Source organism: Trypanosoma rangeli (genome assembly GCF_003719475.1).
Source record: "Trypanosoma rangeli strain AM80 chromosome Unknown Tra_15.4_contig_00016, whole genome shotgun sequence".
Taxonomy (NCBI): Eukaryota; Euglenozoa; class Kinetoplastea; order Trypanosomatida; family Trypanosomatidae; genus Trypanosoma; species Trypanosoma rangeli.
This window is the reverse complement of record NW_021705760.1, coordinates 1-17,318: the sequence shown is the minus strand read 5'-3', so window position 1 is coordinate 17,318 and position 17,318 is coordinate 1. Positions and strand designations below refer to the sequence as shown.

At 49.7% G+C, this 17,318-nt stretch overlaps 7 protein-coding genes across 7 annotated transcripts, besides 14 other annotated features; all 7 read left to right on the top strand.

Moving 5' to 3' along the window:
• Positions 1–32: 32 nt before the first annotated feature.
• Positions 33–96: a sequence feature (A-rich).
• A 419-nt stretch (positions 97–515) lies between these two features.
• Positions 516–562: a sequence feature (GA-rich).
• A 542-nt stretch (positions 563–1,104) lies between these two features.
• On the top strand, positions 1,105–1,887 carry TraAM80_00842 (polypeptide deformylase-like protein; the record flags this gene model as incomplete). Its single annotated transcript, XM_029377906.1, has 1 exon — positions 1,105–1,887. The coding sequence occupies one exon, from the start codon at positions 1,105–1,107 to the stop codon at positions 1,885–1,887; it is 783 nt and encodes a 260-aa protein (XP_029242225.1).
• Positions 1,888–1,994: 107 nt separating this feature from the next.
• Positions 1,995–2,027: a sequence feature (A-rich).
• A 42-nt stretch (positions 2,028–2,069) lies between these two features.
• Positions 2,070–2,100: a microsatellite.
• A 58-nt stretch (positions 2,101–2,158) lies between these two features.
• Positions 2,159–2,177: a microsatellite.
• A 126-nt stretch (positions 2,178–2,303) lies between these two features.
• TraAM80_00841 (uncharacterized protein) lies at positions 2,304–3,920 on the top strand (the record flags this gene model as incomplete). Its single annotated transcript, XM_029377905.1, has 1 exon — positions 2,304–3,920. One exon carries the CDS (start codon positions 2,304–2,306, stop codon positions 3,918–3,920), a length of 1,617 nt encoding a protein of 538 aa, XP_029242224.1.
• Positions 3,921–4,033: 113 nt separating this feature from the next.
• Positions 4,034–4,102: a sequence feature (A-rich).
• A 77-nt stretch (positions 4,103–4,179) lies between these two features.
• Positions 4,180–4,209: a microsatellite.
• Positions 4,210–4,303: 94 nt separating this feature from the next.
• On the top strand, positions 4,304–5,971 carry TraAM80_00840 (uncharacterized protein; the record flags this gene model as incomplete). The annotated part of the gene is made up of 1 exon (XM_029377904.1): positions 4,304–5,971. One exon carries the CDS (start codon positions 4,304–4,306, stop codon positions 5,969–5,971), a length of 1,668 nt encoding a protein of 555 aa, XP_029242223.1.
• A 493-nt stretch (positions 5,972–6,464) lies between these two features.
• Positions 6,465–6,494: a microsatellite.
• Positions 6,495–6,579: 85 nt separating this feature from the next.
• Positions 6,580–8,319, top strand: TraAM80_00839 (uncharacterized protein; the record flags this gene model as incomplete). Its single annotated transcript, XM_029377903.1, has 1 exon — positions 6,580–8,319. One exon carries the CDS (start codon positions 6,580–6,582, stop codon positions 8,317–8,319), a length of 1,740 nt encoding a protein of 579 aa, XP_029242222.1.
• A 121-nt stretch (positions 8,320–8,440) lies between these two features.
• Positions 8,441–8,475: a microsatellite.
• A 352-nt stretch (positions 8,476–8,827) lies between these two features.
• TraAM80_00838 (cleavage and polyadenylation specificity factor-like protein) lies at positions 8,828–13,138 on the top strand (the record flags this gene model as incomplete). Its single annotated transcript, XM_029377902.1, has 1 exon — positions 8,828–13,138. One exon carries the CDS (start codon positions 8,828–8,830, stop codon positions 13,136–13,138), a length of 4,311 nt encoding a protein of 1,436 aa, XP_029242221.1.
• A 120-nt stretch (positions 13,139–13,258) lies between these two features.
• Positions 13,259–13,290: a microsatellite.
• Positions 13,291–13,366: 76 nt separating this feature from the next.
• Positions 13,367–13,386: a microsatellite.
• A 203-nt stretch (positions 13,387–13,589) lies between these two features.
• Positions 13,590–14,843, top strand: TraAM80_00837 (uncharacterized protein; the record flags this gene model as incomplete). The annotated part of the gene is made up of 1 exon (XM_029377901.1): positions 13,590–14,843. One exon carries the CDS (start codon positions 13,590–13,592, stop codon positions 14,841–14,843), a length of 1,254 nt encoding a protein of 417 aa, XP_029242220.1.
• Positions 14,844–15,004: 161 nt separating this feature from the next.
• Positions 15,005–15,026: a microsatellite.
• Positions 15,027–15,112: 86 nt separating this feature from the next.
• Positions 15,113–15,160: a sequence feature (A-rich).
• Positions 15,161–15,354: 194 nt separating this feature from the next.
• TraAM80_00836 (RNA guanylyltransferase) lies at positions 15,355–17,124 on the top strand (the record flags this gene model as incomplete). Its single annotated transcript, XM_029377900.1, has 1 exon — positions 15,355–17,124. One exon carries the CDS (start codon positions 15,355–15,357, stop codon positions 17,122–17,124), a length of 1,770 nt encoding a protein of 589 aa, XP_029242219.1.
• A 33-nt stretch (positions 17,125–17,157) lies between these two features.
• Positions 17,158–17,185: a microsatellite.
• Between the last annotated feature and the right edge of the window lie 133 nt (positions 17,186–17,318).

Below are 17,318 nucleotides of genomic sequence, written 5' to 3'. Positions count from 1 at the left end.
ATTGTGCAGATAGAAAAAAAAAAAAAAATTACTTTTTTTTTTTTAGTTTTAGTGCGCCTTTTGTAGTTTTTTTTTTTTTTTTTGTTTATTGTTGTTGTACATATGACTAGCACTGGTTGTGTGTTTGTGCCCCGTTTCGATCATAACCGTAAGAAGCGGCATCTGTAGGGGAGGGGGGGGAGGTGAATTGACGTGATCGCCATGCTTTTGTAACGCGGCACATCTTTCGACTTTCTTCTTTCCCTCCTCCCCCCTTGTTTCCCTCGTTTTTTTTGTCCCCCCTTTTCTTTTTTTTGGTTGTTGTTTGCGCGACATCTTTCTTGCAATATATCACTGTCGTCACAAGGAACGGGAAGCTGACGCGCGTATATTTATGTATCCATGCAATATATGCGGGGGGTCATGCGCCCCGTCGAGAGGGAGAAACGCTTCAGCATGTTGAGGGAATAAAAGTAATGTTTTCTTCTTCTGGTGGTGCTGAAAGGTATTTCTTCCTCTATGTGTGTTCCCTTGCCTTTTTGTGTGTTTCTCTTTCTGTTTCGTTTGTTTTTTTTCTCTTTTTATGTGCGTGCGTGGTGCCGATGTTGTGTTGTGTGTGCTGCTGTGCTTGCAAGACGTTCCGCCGCTCCTCCCCACCGAAAACCCCTGGAGTTGTCTTGCTCCCCTTAGCCTCAGGTTCACTGCTGTCAGAGGGGTGAGCGTCATAGAGACTGTGGGTGGTGGGCAGAGAGAAATGGGACAGTGGACAAAATAATAAGAAGAAAGAATTGCTGGTGTGGTAAAGCATACGACGTGAAAGACACACAGACACACATACATAAGAAGGTACATAAAGTAGGAGGGAGAGCGAAATCGAGTGAGAGCGAGTGTTTTGGGGCGTGACCTGCGCCTGCAAAGAAAAGAAGAGGAATGAATGCTATGCCTCATCAGCCGTCCAGAGTGTTGTGTTGGTTGTATCAGTAAAATTGTTCCAATACAACTTCTTCACAGGGCACTGGCACCTTTCCCCTCACCGCTGCTGGCCACTGTCGCCACAATAGTGCTTTTCCTTTCCTTTTTTTTTGCGTTTTTTTTTAAAAAAGTTTTAGGGGTCCCTTGACTTTTATGCTGAAGCGCCTGTCACGGACGGTGCCTGCGTTGGGCCCGAAGCTGTCGACGGCGCGTGAAAAGCGGCTTAAAGACCGCGTTGCGGCGCAGTTGGAGATTGAGGCGCAAGTAAAGTCACGAGTTGCATGTTATCCGCATCGTTCCCTCACACGACCTGCATTGCGTGTGGATAAGAATCATTTAAATACCCCGCTTTTTCACTCGCAGCTTTTCAATCTGAAGAAAATGGCGACTGACTTGCGATGTATTTCCTTCAGTGCCCCGAAAGGTCATTGGGATGCCACGGTTGTGCTCATCAAGAGCCAGCCAGACGACAAAACGTTTGAGGTGTGGGTGAGCCCAAGCGTTCCTGGCTACGATGATCGAACCTCCATTGCTCCCATGTACGGAATGTGGGAAAATTGTATTTCTTGTGGGGCGACCACTGCCTGGGTCCTGCGACCACAGTCTATCACATGTAGTGGGTGGGATGAGTATGGAAATGAAAAGACAGACGTGCTGGACGGCATGCGGGCGAGGTGCCTTATGCATGAATTAGATCACCTTCATGGAAAAACAATTATGCAACAGGCAATGGGGCCGGAATTTATCGTTAGCGGTATAGCTATGGGCCAGAGGGATTTGTGGCCACCTAATTTTCCCTCAGCAGAGGCCTATATGACAGCTCCACTCCAGTTTTTTGATTATGTTAAAAATACTCCTATTGTTCCTCCAGGGATGGAGTGGTGGTTTGCACAAAACATGAAGCATCATTTTGAAGATGCCCGCCTAAATCAATGACGTTTAACGTATTTACTGAATTCTGATGATGATGTTACCGCTTGTGATGCCGATGAGGGATAGAATGTTTTGATAAAGAGACTCTGCTAAACCTTTTCCTGCATTGGTTTGGTTTGGTTTTTGTTTTTTCTTTCTCTTTGCTGGATGCAGTGGATGCCCGCTTTGGGCAGCAATGAGGCACCTTTTTTTTGCTTGTTTTTTTTTTTTTTGTTTGTCCACTGATCATTTTCCTACAATGGTGTGGTTGACTTTGTTTCTTTTTTTTTCTTCGGTGTGTGTGTGTGTGTGTGACAGCGGTTGAATTATTCCTCTTTTGTGTCGTTCAATCTGGCAACCGTACTGAAAAAAAAAAGAGAGGCAAACGGCTCTGGTGGAGGAGGGTCCGCGGCCTAGTGGACCGTACGTTTGTGTATGGCATGGCACTGCCTGTGAATACTTTGGCCAAGTACAACACAATTGGCGCGGCCACAACTTTGGGATGGGCGAAAGATGACTACGCCCAGGAGTACATGCAGCGGCTTCAGGTGCGCGCCCATCCCATTCTTTTGGCACATAAGTGGAAGATCAAACATTTGAAAGAGTTTTATCCACGTAGTGCGCGTTTGCTGGGACTTAATGTGAACAAGGGTGATGAGGTGTGCGTCCGTTTTCGTGCTCCAGGTGCGAAGACCACCTTTCTTCCCTTCAGTGAGGTACTTTGCACCTTGTTGCACGAGATCGCACACTGTCGGTATTCCAGACATGACAAGTACTTCTGGGGCCTTTACTCTCAGCTTGTTATGGAGTGTGAACAGTTGGAGGTTGGTATGGTGTCTGGGAACACCGAGGGAACGGCTAGCCGAACATTCCGTTTTACAGGAATCCATCGTTTGGGTGGAAGCGGACCGTTGTTGCGCCCATCATGTTCATTATCACTGCGGCAACTTCTTGCGGATGCTGCAGAGAAACGACTTCAGCAGACGCGTTGGGGAGAACGCGATAGATGTGGCTGCGATGATGTTGCTGCATCAAGTACACTACCGAGTGGGGGCGGTTGGATTTGTCCGCGATGTAGGAATGTTAATGCCTCTACTCTTACGGTGTGTGATTTCTGCTCCGACGCTGTGGACCTCAACGGGGGTGAACAGGGATGGGACTGTGCACGGTGTTCCTTCCATAACTACTGCGCCTTTCAGCGCTGTGAAGCATGCAATTGCACCCGCCTGAATCTACCTAATCTTTCAAAGTTTGCCGTGCAGCATATTAGGCCTTTGACTACTTCGACAACGGACTTGGCTGCGTACACTTTACTGGGTCGCGTAGCGGATCTTCTTGATACTATCCTTCAGGAAAGAGAATGGCAGGTGACCTGTCTCGACGAGTTTTCTCCAACAACACCGTCGGTAATGTCGCATGGGGAATTTACTGAATCAGGGCGTGCCGTAGTGCGAGTGCGTCTTCGGTCACCAAGTAAGGCCTCTGAATTTTTGCCCTTTGTATGCGTCTGCACTGCCGTCCTTCACCAGCTGGCTCACCTCATAGAGCGTCATCACGGAGTTGAGTTTTGTGAGGCTTGGGTGGCATTACTGCATTGCTGCCTGAGGACAGAACAGGCGAGGGGGCCGGATGCAGTGATGTCTAAAGAGAATAAAGAGAGTTTGCTTCAGTTTACGAGTCTCTTAGAGTGCATGATTAAGGATGAAAGAGAAGATAGGAATAGGTCACTAACGACGTCTGCAATGCGTTTTTTATTTGCAGATTGCGGGAATGTTGTAAAACGGGAAAGGTGCCCCGAAGGCAATGATGTGGCAAACGAACGCCGCCAGGATGGTGTTGATTATTCTGGAAGTTGGGCATGCAGTAGGTGCCAGTTTTTTAACCCAGTGGGGGCATTTCTGTACTGTGAGATGTGTGGCACACCTCGCCTATTCCGCATACCGTGTTGGGAGAGGTCAGTGGGTTCCTCGGAGGCGCCTGTCATTATTGACGATGAGGACGATAACGAGAAGGGAAACTTCCCATGCACCAATGATGATGTCATGGTGATTACTTGAGAGCTGTGTTTCTAATTATGTGTTCCCTTTTTATTTTTGTCTGCTGATGGGTGATGCAGATGCGATACATTAGCTAAAGAGGAAAGTGGCTCATTGCGTCCCTGATCACCCACTTTCTGTTTGTTGTACATGTGTCTGTGTCTCCGCTCTTGTTTTTGTTTATTTGTTTTTGTTTTCCTTTTCTGCCCCGTTGTTATGCGTTGGTTGGCGGTAATTCTGATTCCTCCTCTCCTCTCCTCTCCTTTTGTGTACTCCAAACCTCTCTCTCTCTCTCTCTGTCTGTCTTTCTGCATGGGACCCTGCGTTAGTTTATCGTTACACCCAAGGAGGGGGGAGGCGTAATTGCGTCGTAGGGTTTCTCACTTGTCCCAGTGGTGTTGTGGATGGAGATGGACGCTGCGTACGCAAGCCTGTTCGGAACGGAGGGAAGGGCCGCCGTACTCGGATGCGATGAACTCGGGCTTGTGCCGCGGGATTTGCTTCACCGTCCCAAGAAGTCGTTTAAGCAGGTGGGCGACGATAAATGTACGGTGCTTGTTCGGTACACGCTGACGGAGCGTGCGCGGCAGAACAACATACGCAAGGTGTTGGCGATTAAAAATTGTCTCATTGCCGAGGGTAACGTGCAGCAGAAGTGGAGGGAACGTTGCAAGCTCTTTCCTGATGCTCCTGGGGTGCCAAAGATACCAAAAGCTGTGATAAAGAAGGCTCTGGCAGAACTGGACACTGAAACGGAAGGTGATGACAACATCGATGAGTTGGGCCTTGTCAAACCACTTTCACAGTACGGCAGTGCGCAGGAGGCTGCTACGCCGCAACTATCAACCCCCATTGCTAACGGCAGCGATGGAAAGACAAATACCTCTTCGCTGGTGTTGGAAACTGTCCAGTTGACACCCAGGAGGGCGCCAGGAACGGACACTCCTGCGCAGTCTAACTCATTCGCCTCCGCCCCAAAGAGAGGCGGTAGCGCACACAGGTTGTGCTCGCCTATTTTTAGGAAGTTTCGGGCCAAACACTCGACTAAGATGGGCAGCAGGGATAACGTATCCCCCTGTGGTAAGAGTAGCAGAAGCGTTAGTCGTAAGAGTAGCAGAGGTCCTCTGCTGCGGCATCCAAGACCCCCACCGGATCCACCTTTTTTGCCGCCTGTACCATACTCGCATCGTGACACCGCGACACTGCAAGTAGAGTTGGAGGAACTGGACGAGTATCGTCGTTTTCTGCTGCGGTACGCGCACGACAGCTTTTCCATGGCGAAGGAGTACAATGAGTTTACCACTTCCTTGCGGAAAGCCAGTGAAACGAAAAAGGTCACGCAAGGCGCAGCAGTTGGCTCTGCAGAGTTCTCATCAGGTAAGGGTACAAATGGTGCAAATGCAGTCGGGCGTGGAGAGGCTGAGGGGCTTGCTAAGTCGACACCTGCAACAGGCGCCGCGACAGCCCACAATCGGCAACTTGCTGCGTATGTGCGCCTGGCGAAGTTAGAGGTCCAACGAAACAAGTCAAACTACAAGAAATGGAACGGGTTTATGGAGGAAATGGAAGGTGTGCAGCCGGTAGGCACAATTGCGGCAGAGTTGCGTGCTCGGTCAAACGTGGGTGTGTTTCCAGCATTTGAAAATTACGTGCAATTGGTGAAGGAGAGGGCACAACGGCGAGAGAAGGCGCTGTCGCAGTATACGAAGCAACAACAGAAACTCAAGGGCTCCATTGAGTCCAAGGATCGTCACACTACGGAGAATATAGTACAGATAAAGAAGGCACGCAAAAACATATTTATGGAGGCACAGCAGGTTCAAGGCGAGATCAAGAGGCGAAACAGAGAGCACGAAACTCGACGGCGCAGAATGAGGGAGCACCGGGTGCAGGTGGGGTTGTCAAAGAAGGAAATGCTGGCCACCGATAGTCACATGAAACGGCTTCTTCGTGCAAAAGAGAAACGCTTTGAGCACGACGCAGAGGAAATTTTTAGGCGGACGCTGAAGGGTAAAATTCATGAAATGGACCAGGCGAAGAGGTGGGACATGAAGTTGGTCCGTATTCAATAACTTCATGGAATATTTTTTTCCGTTATGTAAATTAGAAAAACAAAAACAAAAAAAATTTCTGACCACTTATTTTCTGCTTATTGTATTGCGATTTGTCTCAAAAGCAGAGAGGAGTAAACAACGGAAGTAAGGCAAAAGTCAATTCAACCTGTCTGCATGGTGTTGTTGTTCCCCCCGCTCCCCTTTTTATTTTGTATTTTACCTCTTGTTGTTGATGTTGTGTGTATGCTCATGTGTTGGATGTATTTATGTATACATACATGCACAGTTGCACGTACTGCGTGAGATTTCTCTCTCTCCCGTGGAAACAAGAGAGGGAGGGAGAGAGATGTATAGATGAAGTACTGTTGCTTGGCCTCTATCCCTCTGTCTCCGTTGTGCACGGTGTTTGCATTCCGGCTGTCTCTACTACCGTGGTTTAGTTATAGGATAAGGTGTTGCGGCGCGGTCGTGTTGAGCTCAGGTGTGCGCCGGGAGTGAGGAGTGAGGCGGGTTTTTTTTATTATTATTAATTAATATTATTGCGTAACTTGGGACCAGGTGAGGCGTTAGTTGTTATTGGTTTTTTTTTGGAGAGGGGGGGAGGAGGGCGTTGGCCTCTGGGATCCATGAGAAACGACCATGAAGAGTCTCACGAGCCGTTTGCGAGAAGAGGCAAGAAGGAAAACGGCACCGCCCAGAAAAGGATTGATATGGCAAGGTTACCAACGTCCCACAGTTGCCGCCAAATGACCGTCATGTCTCCCTCTCCACCGGTGGCGACTTCCGCAGCACGGGTGCGTGGGGCCACCTCCAAGCCGATCCCATCCTTTCGCCTTCCCGACCAGAGCTGCCTGAATGTCGCGGTGCCCGATCGCGTGACGTTGGTTCTGTCGACAGTGACACCGCCACGCTGCCGCGTGGACTTTACGGTGTGTTTGCACGTATACGACCTGAGTGGCGGTCTCGTTGGCCGGCACAGTCAGGAACTCTTGGGATTTAACGTTTCAGGTATCTACCACAGTGCGGTGGTCTGCTACGGAATGGAGTTTTTTTTTGGAGGTGGAATAGCCGCCATGGGCGCTGGCCACACACGTTTTGGGAAAAGGTACATAACGTTTTTTCTTGGCACAACAACAAAGACGCTTTGCGAATTTATGGCGTGGATTCGTCAGCTCGAGGAGGAAAGGTATCATGCCAGTGCATATGATCTGATAGAGCGCAACTGTCACAGCTTTACCAGCGATGCGGTGGCCTTTCTACTTGGTTCTGCGAGTGCCATGCCGTCCTTTCTCACCACCACCACCGAGCAGCTTTGCAACTCAAGGCTGGGTACAGGCGTGTTGGAGTTGTTGACGTGTTACGCCCCATACGCAAAGTACATCGTGAATTGTGAGCAGCACAAATGTATGATTAAAAAGCAACGCGCTGCGTTGTCCATTGCGATGTCTGCATACGCACGCGAACTAACGACAGGGCCACTACCGTGTGTTGTTCTCTTCCGTGTAGATGACGCTGGCAAGGGTCAAAAAGTTTTCGAATCGCTCATGCCGTACGTGGAGCAGTTGCAACAACGCGGGAAGCTTGACGAAAACGCCAGGCTAGTCTTGATGTCTTCATTCCTTATTAGTGCAGGTGTTGAGTCGATGGATCCGAAGATTGGCGCAGATTATGCTGATCTTGTTGTTCGTATTTTGATTCACACACATAGAACGCTGTGGGGACCCGTGCTGAATTCTCTGCGTATAGCTCTTCTACACAAGGGAGTTTTATGTGCATGCGTTTCCCATCCAGTTTTCGCTGGTTTACTGGTCACAGGTGCGCGAGATTTTCTAAGCATGACTCCTGACGGCAAACTTGCGCTATTGCGGGTTTTATGTAATTTGTCTTCTAGTTTGCACGGCGCCTTTGCACTGAATTCCAACCGGCATGCTCCTTTGTGGGTGAGCGCCGTTGGACTGGCGTTGTCAGATTATAAAAACGATGCCATTGTTTATACCGGGGCTTCCCTCGCCGTAAATTTGGCGCATGCATTTACCCTGACGTCGCTTCCTCAGGTGTCGCGTGAAGACTTTGTACCCCGTTCGTTTCATTGCATTTGTCGGTTGGTGATAGTTCTTTTCTTTTATTTGCACCACTGGCCTGAGGAGCGAATAGCAGAGGCGGCGATGAACATGATGCTTCTTGCCCTTTTCTTTCTCATGTCCAGCAGTCGTAGAGTTGCAGAATTTGCGGTAGAGCATGGATGTGGACTGAGGTATGAGTCCCTGCTAAGGAGGGCACAGACGAATGAGAGTAAAGCACTCCTTGCTCTTATGCGTGCTCTTGAGCAGAATCGATGCAGTCGTTGCGCTTCTGCAATGGTGTGAGAGAATCTGGAGGAGAGGAGGATGACAGAGTCCTGCGAATAAAAGAGATGAATTTTTATTTTTATGCTGGTGTTGTTGCTGTTGTGGCAGTTTCTACAAATCCTGGTTTAGTAATGACTATTTGTCGTTCTTGTTGTTGCTGCTGTTGATGTTTTGCTTTTAAAAATAAAAAATAAAAAATGAAGTAAAAACTTAAGTAGTTTTTACTTCATTTTTGTTGGAAATATAAAAAAATGTTATGTTTACGCCAAATTGTCGGAGTGCGTTATCGCCACTCCGCTGCAGCTAATGACTGCCTGTGGAGCAAACACGTGGGTGTGGTTGTGTCTGTTGATATGCAATTTGCCACCGTTTTCTTCTTCCTCATTTTTGTGTATATGAAAGAGTGAGTGCTATTGCCGCCTGATCCTTCGGCGTAAAGGGAGGGGCAGCATCGTTAAACATACACAAAAGCAGCACTTTGACGTGTTATTTTTTCATTCTTCTTTTTTTTTTGTGGAAGGGTGAAATGCTGCACGCGGCTGTGAACCCGAGTTTTCCGGCGTCGGGCGTAACGCACTCCCTCGTCGGTCAATTCTCCACCGGGCTTCCTGAGGGGGTGAGGGAGCTGATTCTGTTCAAAAAGAACAACCTTGAGCTCTGGCAGATTCCATGTGGTCGGGAGGGAAAATCCCCGTTGTCGTACGTTACCAGCACGCAGCTATACGCCGCGCCTGTGTCAGTTGCTGCGTGCCGACCGTCCGGTTTTAATGTTGACGTTGTTGTCATGTGCCTCGATGATTTTCACGTGTCATTTGTTCAATACGACCCGGTGTTTATGCGGCTTCGCACCTTGGCTCTCGTGCAGCTAGACGATAGGGAGGTGGTGAATGATGTGTGCCCCTTACATCCCATCATGCGTGCGGATCCGTCAGGTCGCTTTGTTGCCGTATTGGCACGTCGTCGTCACATGTTTTTAATTCCCTTGTTAGGTCTAAATCGGGCCAACAATGGTGATAACGTCAACGGAATTTGTGCTGAGGATGATACTAACAATAACATGAAGGAAACTACAACAGCTATAGATGAGTGGGGTGATGAGGACGACTACAAGGGTTTGGCTACAGAGGAGGATCATTCCATACCACCCGAGGCAACGAAGGCGGCCTGTATACTCCCCGAGGAGCATAACTCCAAGTTTGTGAATACCTCGGATGGGCTACTCTCTGTTGGCTCTCCGTCTATGTTTTCCATTGCATTAACAGCCAACGGTTCCATTCGCTATGTGCGAGACATGCAATTTATTGAGTCTTCTGGGGAACCCATTCTTGCCTTTTTGTGTGAACGACACCCTACATGGGCAGGTCGTGTGAAGTTGGTGGAGTGGCGCACCAAGGCGGTGGAATCCAAAATGTTGTCTTCCCAAGTAGTTTGGGTACAAATATCGGCTACATCGACGTCCAATCAGAAGCTACTCCTCATTGGGGAGGTGGATGATATTCCATACAACGTGACACACATGACTCCCGTTGGACCATTTGCACAGATCTCCTCAGGTGTCGTTTGCTACGGCATTAATACCGTGATGCACGTCACAACAAAACGAGGCTATGGTGTCTACCTGAACAACGGCGGAATGGAGGAGTGTGCAAACGGGAAGTCCTCAGCCATGTCGTTTGGCAAGGTGAGTTGGTGCGATCCACATATGGAAACCTCAACGGCTCTCTTTAAAGTCAATCTCTCCTTGGCAAACTGCACGGCGGCCTCAGTGGGCACCACAAATGGGATGCTGCAGTTACTTGTCGTATCGGAGGAGGATGGGGTGGTGCTCACACTTTGTGTTGCATCACAGGGCTCCTCCGTGCAAGGCATTCACATTGGTGTCCTGGGAACTGGCTGCTACTGCTCAAGCATTTCTCCTATCGGAAACCAAATTTTCTTTTTGGGATCTGTGTGCGGCGATTCCTGCCTTGCCAAAATTGATGCGTTTCACGGCGAGGTAGCAGAACGATTTCGGATCATAGATCGTATGGAGGCCGTTGGTTGCATCGCGGATATTGACGTCGTGGACTGTACTTCGGTCGCTGAAAACGGCCTGAGTCAACTTGGCGGCGTCAATGGCCCCTCCCTGGACGACGTGCCGTACGCGGAGTTATTGCGACGCACAACACTTGAGCCTATGCCAAGTGTGTCTATCGCGGAGTGTCGGGAGGTCATGGATTTGGCTGTATGCGCTGGTCGTGGTGGGAGTGGTTTTCTTTACGTGATGCGGCAGTCCGTCCGGAACAATGTGTTTCGTAGGGAGAATGTGAATGCGGTTTCTGCATTTTTCCTGGAATATTCTCATGTTTCCAAACGTTCGCGTGTTGAACGTGAGAGGGTGGAAGGCACCACACACCTTCCACTGCATCTATCATCACCTCATTTACTTCTCACCGGGCTTTCATTCACAATTCTTTTCACCGTACGTGGAGAATCCATACAGCATGTGCGCCGCTCAGAGTTCCTTACGGGGTATCGAACGGTGTTTGCCACCGAAATTCCATGGCTGAATGCCTTGTTGCAAGTAACGGAACGGGAGGGACGCATAATATCTTGCGATGGAAGAAATTTGCTGCAGAAGTTTACTGTTGTGCCAGAACGGGAAGTGGGTAAAAAGCGACTTGTAAAGTCTGCCTCTCTCATGGCGGATTGGATGTCACTGTTCGTTCTTGTGGAGGATGGGACTCTTTTGCGGTTTTCGCTGAAGGAGGCGCAAGCGACCCCCACCAAGGAGGTGTTCGCAGAGGGTGTTACAGCCTTTGCGCTGTGGCAGGAGCAGCGGCGGGTAGTGACATTTTCCACGAATGGAGCTATGTTTATCAGCGAGGTGGAGTCCAGCGAGACGCACGCAGCCTTCCCGCAGTTTGCCACCTTGCCGCCTTACAGCTTCCTTGGTGAGGATGCATCAACCAAAAGCATGGTTGGTGATGAAACTTTCTCTTGTGTGGCTCACGCTGAGGTGGTGGCGTTGCGCGACGGAGACACCGTGGAGGCAACATCTCTTGTTGTCATTCTCGCTAACGGTGAGCTGGCAGTTTATAAAGTCATGTCCGCCGACACATTTGGTCCACTCCGCCTAACGAAGTCAATGCATCACTTTTTAGATAATAAAGCAGAACGTGAGGTGATTGAGTCTATTGAAATGAAAAAGCAACGCTTGCAGCGGGAACGTGCGATGATTGAAAATGATACTCAGTTGATGCGTCAGTACAGCCGCCGTATTGTTTCTTTTGATGCTATCGGTGGGAATTCAGGGGTATACGTTTGTGGACAACATCCATTATTTCTTTTCTGGGACCTGCGGACGCGGGAACTTGTGGCGTACCGTCACCAGACATTAGGGCCTGTACGCGGTTTTGTGCCTTTTCCACTAATACCGTCGGGATACGTGTACTGCTGTGAAGGGTTTGTGGACTTTGCCTCTATGAATACATATTGCCGGCCAGGAGGGCAAGGATGGTTGACCCGCCGGATTCATCTTGGGGTGACACCGCATTTTGTGGTGTATCACCCACCGGCGCAAAGCTGTTTTGTTGTGACATCGATGAAGGAACCTTTTCGACCACAGCGCGCTCCATTTGACGTTCATCTAAACATTGTCTATGATGAAGAGGGTGGTGGCGTTCAAAGCATCACAACTGAGGTGCCTGCATGTAACATGCAGGCTGTTGCCCCTGATGCGGGTGTTCGTGTGCCAATGGTGGACAGATTTGAGATTCGCTTAATGTCTACCACGGACTGGTCTTGCACAGACACACTTGTCTTGGAGGAGAATGAGCAGGTGTTGGGGGCGGAAATGATGGAGATTCACGCGGAGAAGGATGTGGATGGTGTTCATACGGCACCTGTCTGTGTGGTGAGTACGGCCTTTCCCCTTGGGGAGGATGTCACATGCCGGGGCCGCATTCTTATTCTTTCAACAATGCGGATGGATAAAAAATGGAAAATACTTCTTTTTCATTCGGAACCACTCAATGGACCAGCCACTGCTGTTGTGGGGATCTGTAAGCACATTGCTGTTGCCGTGGGTGGAACAATCAAGCTATTTCGTTTTGATTGGAAAACCCGGAAGCTTGTAGTAGGAGCTCTGTTGTATGCAGAGATGTACGTCACGCGAATGTCGTCTTTTCGCAACTATCTCATTTATGGAGATTTATCCAGATCCTGCGCAATTGCTCGTTTTACCGAGGCGAATCACACGCTCAATGTGCTTGGAAAGGATCGCAACGTCGTGTCGGTGGTGCATTGTGACATGATGTACCACGATCGTGCATTTGGCATTTTGTGCTCCGACGATGAGAGGAATCTGCTGATAATGGGTTACACGCCGCGTGTGCAGGAGACCGAGGCGGGGAGACCGAACAAGGTGCTCGAGTCGGTGTTGTCGCTTGACGGCGAATACCGCCTTCCGGGGGGGTGCCTGGTGAAGTCGTTGCGTTTCCGCTCCCTCGCCGGAAACTCCAGCGTCACGCTTTACGCCACTAACTACGGCGAAGTTGGCTTTATTGTGCCGATTGGCGAGCAGGCAAATAGGACAGCTTCATGGCTGATGCGTCGGCTTCAGATGGATCTGCCGCACAGCGCGGGTCTCACCCCCCGAATGTTTCTCGGCTTGAGTCAAGGCTCGCTGCGGACGGCAATGCGGGCAAAGGAGATGCTCGTGTCTGCCGCACTGCTGAACGAGTTCTTTTTGCTTGACATTCCCACGCGGAAGACAATTGCGTCTGCCGCGTACACGCAACTGGAGCGTGTTATTAACGTCGCAACACTCATTTACGAGGAGTGTAACTTATTCTAGCCGCTCGCCCTCGCCCCTCTTTTCTTTTTTTGTTGGTGGTTGTTGTTTCTGTTCATTTGCTCAGTCCCGACTTATTTTATATGAACAAGAAGAAAAGGGCAGGAAGCGAAAAAAAAAAAAGGTGTGTGTGGGGGGTGGGGGTGAGGGGGGGGAGTTGCATTTGAGGCGTGCAACATGAGCGAAATTGTCGCGTGAAAATGACTGCGGAGCTGTGAGATAATTAGTATATTTTTTTTTTTTTTTGTTTTGCTTACGGGTGCTGTGTTGCGCTTTCTCTCGTAGTTGGCTGCGAAGTAAACCTGGGGTGCCCTTCTACCGTTGTTTCACGACCCCTGATGGGTTCCTCTTGCCTCTTCTTGTCGTTTTCTCACAGGGACAGGTGGAAAGAAGGCATTGAAGAACAAATTTCACGCGAGCACGCATCTTCCTCCCCCAATCCCTTTGTGTCTCTATGCGTCCTTCTTCGCGCGCCCTTGCAGCTTTACTCCACCACGCTGCCGTATTTCAGCCCCATATTCATTCCTCTCCGTGCGTTATTTGTGACGCTGCGGTGACGGCAGCAGCAGCATCTCAAGACGCGTGTGGCATTTCGCCTCCAAGGGTACTTTCTCCGCCTACAATTTCCGCCTCCGCGCAGGCCGTAACGCATTCCATCGTGAACCCCACAAGCCAGGGATGGTCCACCACCCTGGAAAGACGAAGGGAAGGTTTGGAGTTATGGCTGCAGCGACGCAAAGAGTGGGTTGAGAAACAGCATGGGATGGATAAGTTGCGCCTACAGAACTGCTGGGAGGCCTTCTGCGATTTCACGCGGACGCTGACGAAGGACGACATTGCAGGCACAATCGACTTCCTTGACCAGTTCTGCGAGGTAGAACTGGAGGAAAGGAAGCCCACTGCAACGCCAAGTGGCTCACATTCCATGTACCAAGCGAAGGGGCAACCGCAACACCAGAAGTCAGTCTCAAACAGTCTTTTTCATGGGAAGGAGGGGTCCGAAAATGTTTTCCTAACTTACATTCAAACGTCGATGTCTGCACCAGCGGATATTGAGCGACAAAGACGCTTCCAACGTACAATTTTAGACTTTCGTGAGGTGGCCAATGACCTCGGTTTGCCTTTCTTTGTGTGTTGCGGAACCGCCTTGGGAGCCCACCGTGAGGGGTACTTTATTCCTCATGACAAAGACATTGATGTGGGTGTTTTCTATGAGGACTTGCAGCGCCTCGGTGGGACTGTGGAAGAGGATGCGCAGCGCGCCGTTGTTTCGCTTTTATCACGTGTGGCGCTGAGCGGCCATTTTGTGTTGTTTGACATCTGCGGGGCGGTGGAGAAGGGGCTGGAGCTGCGTTTCTTGCATCATGAGACGCTGGTGGCACTTGACCTGAATGTGTACTACACACCTCTCGCGGAGGATGCGGAGCTCGTCACTCAGAGTGGTCCGTTTATATGGACGGCATCGCACTACGAAGCTGCGGCTTCTCGCCGTCACGGCATGTATCGCTACCGGCACGCACCCTTTTGTGAGTCGCTGAGTCGACTGCCCTTCTGCGACCCCGCTGAGGCTTCACAGGCCGAGGGATTTTTGGTGCCGCCAACGTCGTACCTTGTGGAGTACTTTGGGGAGGACTGGCGGACGCCGCGGGAGTACACGTACACGGAGGCTCTGCGGAATGGGGAGTACAAGAACATCGTTGAGGAATGAATCCACCGATGCCGCGTGCAAGGGAAGCAAACATACACACCACAATTTGCTAAAACAACACGCGTAAATGGTAATTCAACGAGGAGGGAGGGGGGGGGGGTGCTTCTGCCACGCAGAGCGGCATCGATGATTTCAACAGTGCGGCAAATGCCGGCTGAGACGTGTGGTGTGTGTGTGTGTGTGCCATATGAAAGGTACAAGCCGAGGCGACAAGTAAAGAATGAAAATGTTGTTGCTGAAGTCGGAGTGGGAGTGTATGAAGTGCCACATTTTTTCTCTCTGTCTCTTTGTCTGTCGTTTTTTCTTTCCTTCCTTTCACACAAGCAGCCACACACGACAACCACTACACCAATAATAACAACATAGTTTGGTTGGGAAAGGATAGTTAAGGGATTCAAGCGCAAATTAACCAAATCCCGTAGTCGAGAAAGACCAATAAGACGAAACAAACGCAACTAAAAGCGACTAAAAGCAAAGCTACGATATCTCGTCACAAGGTCACCACGACGTTATGTCAAACTTTAATCCCGATACACCTCCATTTATTCCGACGTTTCTTCGTCAGCCTGCGAAGATTGCGATGGGGGACGAAGGGCGTGGTCATGTGTCGTTAGTCCAACATCGTGGGTGCCCCCTCGTATTCCTCATCTTTGGTTGTCGTGGAGCGGGGAAGACGACACAAAGTGAGCGCCTCGCGAAGGAATACAACCTGCTGCAGATCTCCTCTGGAGATATTTACCTGGAGAGAAAGCAACCATTTGTTGAGCTACGAAAAATACTGTTAGAGGAATTTGGTGAGGGGAAGGAAAGACGCTTTAATGGCGTTGTACTCGATCGCTTTGTTGCGATCAGCGAGTTTGATGCCTTCTACATTCAGTCCGCCTTGGATGCCGTTAAACTTCCGGTTCCGTTTGTTTTTGTACTTGCCATTGACCCAGCATTGGCGGCGGAGCGCGCAGGCATGCGTAGGGACAATAAGGTTGCCTACCAATATTGGCGTGCGATTGAACAAAAGGCACAAACCGTCACTGGAAGCGCCGTCTATGCCCCAATTGGGTGTTTAAAGACAGTCCGCGTCACAAAGGAGAAAACAGTTGAGGACGTCTTTGGGGAGATCAAGACCACCATTCAAACGCAATTGCCGGTTAATCCTAAGAGTATCAAACTTCCTCCTGCAGCCCGCTGTGAGGCGAAGGGAATGAAATTGATTGACAATTATGAAGACTACATGGAACTTGTTGTGGATGTTCATGCAGCCGTGGGAAATGTGTCGGGGCGAAGAGACACGGCCCCCTTATCTACCATTGGTGCGTACCTGGATAAGGAGTACTTCTCATTTGGTCACAAAAATTTGCGTTCTTTGTTGTCAACGTTTCATGTTACCTTAAAGGCAGATGGGCAACGTTATTTGTTTGTAAAACACAAATGTTACGGCTACATTGGATTTCCTGCCGCGTTCACGCATTGCTATGATGTGAATAAGCTATTTGAGGGAGTTGAGATGAGTTGTGAGGTTTCTCCAGAGTCACAAAAATTCATCACAGATAAGAAGGGGCATGACCGGGCGGTGGAAATATTATTTGACACGGAGCTGGTGATTCGTGACGGTAACCCGGTGTTTTACGTTCTGGACTACTTGTATTTGGGCGGCTTGGAGGGGAAACAAATGCGATTTGAGGCCAGACTAAAGGTACTTAGGGACTTCTTTGGTCGTCTGGCGTCGGCCACGAGTGCTATTTGCTTAAAGGACTACGTTCCCATCAACATGTTGAGAACGCTTATGCCCAAGTGGCAGGAGGCGAAAATTCCCATAGATGGTTTGGTGTTTCAGCACGGTGACGTTTACAAGATTGGACGCGACAAGTTTCTTGTGAAGTGGAAGCCCGTCGAGCATTGCACTGTAGATTTCCGCCTGGCGAATGGGGTGCTGGAAGGGTCCCAGTGGATCTTCGAACTCATGGTGACAGACGACGTGTCGGAAAATCGTGGGTTTGGCGAGATCCCGTACGAGGGTGCTCGCGCCACCATTCCAGCAACGGTAGTGCATGAAAACCTCCTGTGCAATGGCATAATTGTTGAATTGGAGCTAATGTGTGGAAAGGGGGCAACGGAGGGGGAAGCATCACCTGCGGCAACGCGGTGGTCCTTTAGGGGCGTACGCAACGACAAGCCTTCTCCGAATAAGTATAGCATTGTCAAAAAAATTGTGGAGCTGAAGCACTTGAGTCTGGAGGAGCTCGTTGAGTTGTGTGAGAAGATTCCGTTTTACGGCTCTAGCTGAGAATCGTGGTGTCACACGACATATTTGCACGTCCACATCCACACACACACACACACCCACAGCTGGACATGCATTGGATGAGAGAGGACGGAGATGTGGTATGGGAATGGAATAATAAGATGGGAAGGAAAGAGGTAGTGGTGGAGAGGGAATTATCTGTTCCTCCATATATATATAAAGTCAATTCAGCGCCC